Genomic DNA, 2,186 nt, shown 5'->3' with positions numbered 1-2,186 from the left:
CCCCACAATCCCCCTCAGACCCCAAATGAGACCGAGGTTCCCTCTCAGATCCCAAACTTTGCTGGACCTGCCATCCTGGGGACATGGAGGTTCTGGGAATGGGGGAGTTTTGGGGTTCTGGGCATGGGGGGGTTTTGGGGTTCTGGAAATGGGGAAGTTTTGGGGTTTTGGAATTGGGGGAGTTTTGGGATTCTGGGAATGGGGAAATTTTGGGTTTCTGGGTATGGGGAAGTTTTAGGGACATGGAGGTTCTGGGAATGGAGGAATTTTGGGGTTCTGGAAATGAGGAAGTTTTGGGTTTCTGGGCCTGGGGGAGTTTTGGGGACATGGAGGTTCTAGGAATGGGGGAATTTTGGGATTCTGGAAATGAGGGAGTTTTGGGGACATGGAAATGGGGAAGTTTTGGGATTCTGGGAATGGGGCAGTTTAGGGATTCTGGAAATGGGGAAGTTTTGGGGACATGGAAATGGGGAAGTTTTGGGGTTTTGGAATTGGGGGAGTTTTGGGTTTCTGGGAATGGGGGAATTTTGGGTTTCTGGGCCTGGGGAAGTTTTGGGGACACGGAGCTGCGTTCTGTGGGATCCCTGTGGGAATCGCGGAGTGACTCCCGGCCGTGTCCCGCAGGATGAAGGAGTGGTGGCTGCAGGTGGGGCTGCTGGGGGTGCCCCTCCTCGCCGTCTACCTGCACATCCCGCCCCCGCAGCCTTCCCCGGCACTCCGCTCCTGGAAATCTTCCGGAAGCTTCTTCACCTACAAGGACCTGAACGTCTTCTACAGAGGTGACGGAGCCGTCCCGCGGCGGCCACGGGGACATTCCGAAATCTGGGCAGGGTGGGGACAAATCCCGGATTTTGCCCTCCTGGACTGGGCAGGGATGGGTGAGAACATTCCACTGGGGAAAGTTGGGAAGGATCCCAAGAGCCTCCGATGGATTCCGACGTGGAAAAGACACTGGAAACCCTTTTAGCAGCAGCGCAGAGTCTGCTGGAATTAATTTGAGCTAATTAAATCCCTGGATTGATCACGGAGCCGGTGAGGATTCCCAAGGGAAGCTGCAGTGGGAATCAAACCCATCCCTGGTTTTGGGGAGCAGAGGGAGAGGCGGATTCCCAGGGGGATGAGCAGCAATTCCCATCCTAGAAGGGAGGAATTTTGGGAAGATCTGACTCGGAGGTGTCCCGTTCTTCTCCCCGCAGATTCCAGCGGCGCCGTCGGCAGCTCCGACGTCGTGGTGCTCCTGCACGGCTTCCCGACGTCCAGCTACGACTGGAGCAAGGTGAGGGTGTGGGAATCCGACAGCAAATCCCAGGATTTTCGGCTCCTGGGAATGAGCAGGCAGCAGAGCAGGGGTGGGAGGCTCCAGAGGAGAATTCCTGATTTCTCCTGGAGTCACCGTGTCCCTCTCCCAGTGTGAAATCCAAGCTTTTTCCTCATCCCACGGCAAACAGACACAAAAATTCCTTGTTTTTTTCTGGGGGATCTTGGGGAATTTTGACCTCCTGCTGTTTCCTTGTTTTTTTTCTGGGGGATCTTGGGGAATTTTGACCTCCTGCTGTTTCCTTGGAGCTGGGGTGTTCTCCTGGCACGGTGGCGAGGAGCACGTCCATCCTGCAGCCGTTCCCATCCTCCGCTCCCACCGGATGCTTTTCCAACGCGTTTCTCCTCTTCCCAGATCTGGGAAGGGCTGACCCAGCGCTTCCACCGGGTGATTGCCCTGGATTTCCTCGGATTTGGATTCAGCGACAAGCCCGTGAGTACCCCGCCACCAGGATTGTCCCGGCTGCTTTCGGCACGGCGCTCCGGAAAATCGGTTTTTGCCATCCAAGAGTTTTTCCTCGGATTTCCCTCTGGAAAAGGGATAAGGAAGTGGAAGGGTTGTGGTGGACCTGGGTTTGGTGGGACTCCAAAATGCACCTGGAGCCCTTTGGTGCGTGGAGAACGCTCTGGCGGCTTCCACGGGACATCCCGAGCACTGAGGCCGCGGGAGCGAGCTGCTGCTTTCCTTATCCCATGTTTCCACATTTCCTCAGAGCCCAAACTTGGCTGGAGCTGCTGGGGAGGTGGAGGTTCTGGGAATGGGGGAGTTTTGGGGATGTGAAGGTTCTTGGAATGGGGGAGTTTTGGGGTTCTGGGAATGGGGGAGTTTTGGGGACATGGAATTTGGGTTTGGAAATGAAGGAGTTTTG

The 2,186-nt window shown here is 55.8% G+C and overlaps 1 protein-coding gene across 1 annotated transcript in view; it reads left to right on the top strand.

Moving 5' to 3' along the window:
* The first annotated feature begins 595 nt into the window (after positions 1-595).
* MEST overlaps positions 596-2,186 on the top strand; it is a 7,756-nt gene continuing 6,165 nt past the window's right edge. Inside the window, exons 1-3 of the mRNA XM_015629520.3 lie at positions 596-779; positions 1,197-1,276; positions 1,673-1,750. Coding sequence (XP_015485006.1) covers positions 626-779; positions 1,197-1,276; positions 1,673-1,750 — 312 coding nt within the window. The 5' untranslated portion in view covers positions 596-625. The remainder of the gene's footprint in view (positions 780-1,196; positions 1,277-1,672; positions 1,751-2,186) is intronic.

The sequence above is a fragment of the Parus major genome, chromosome 1A (assembly GCF_001522545.3).
Source record: "Parus major isolate Abel chromosome 1A, Parus_major1.1, whole genome shotgun sequence".
Lineage (NCBI taxonomy): Eukaryota > Metazoa > Chordata > Aves > Passeriformes > Paridae > Parus > Parus major.
Note: the sequence above shows the minus strand (reverse complement) of the source record. Positions and strands in the feature narration are given on the sequence as shown.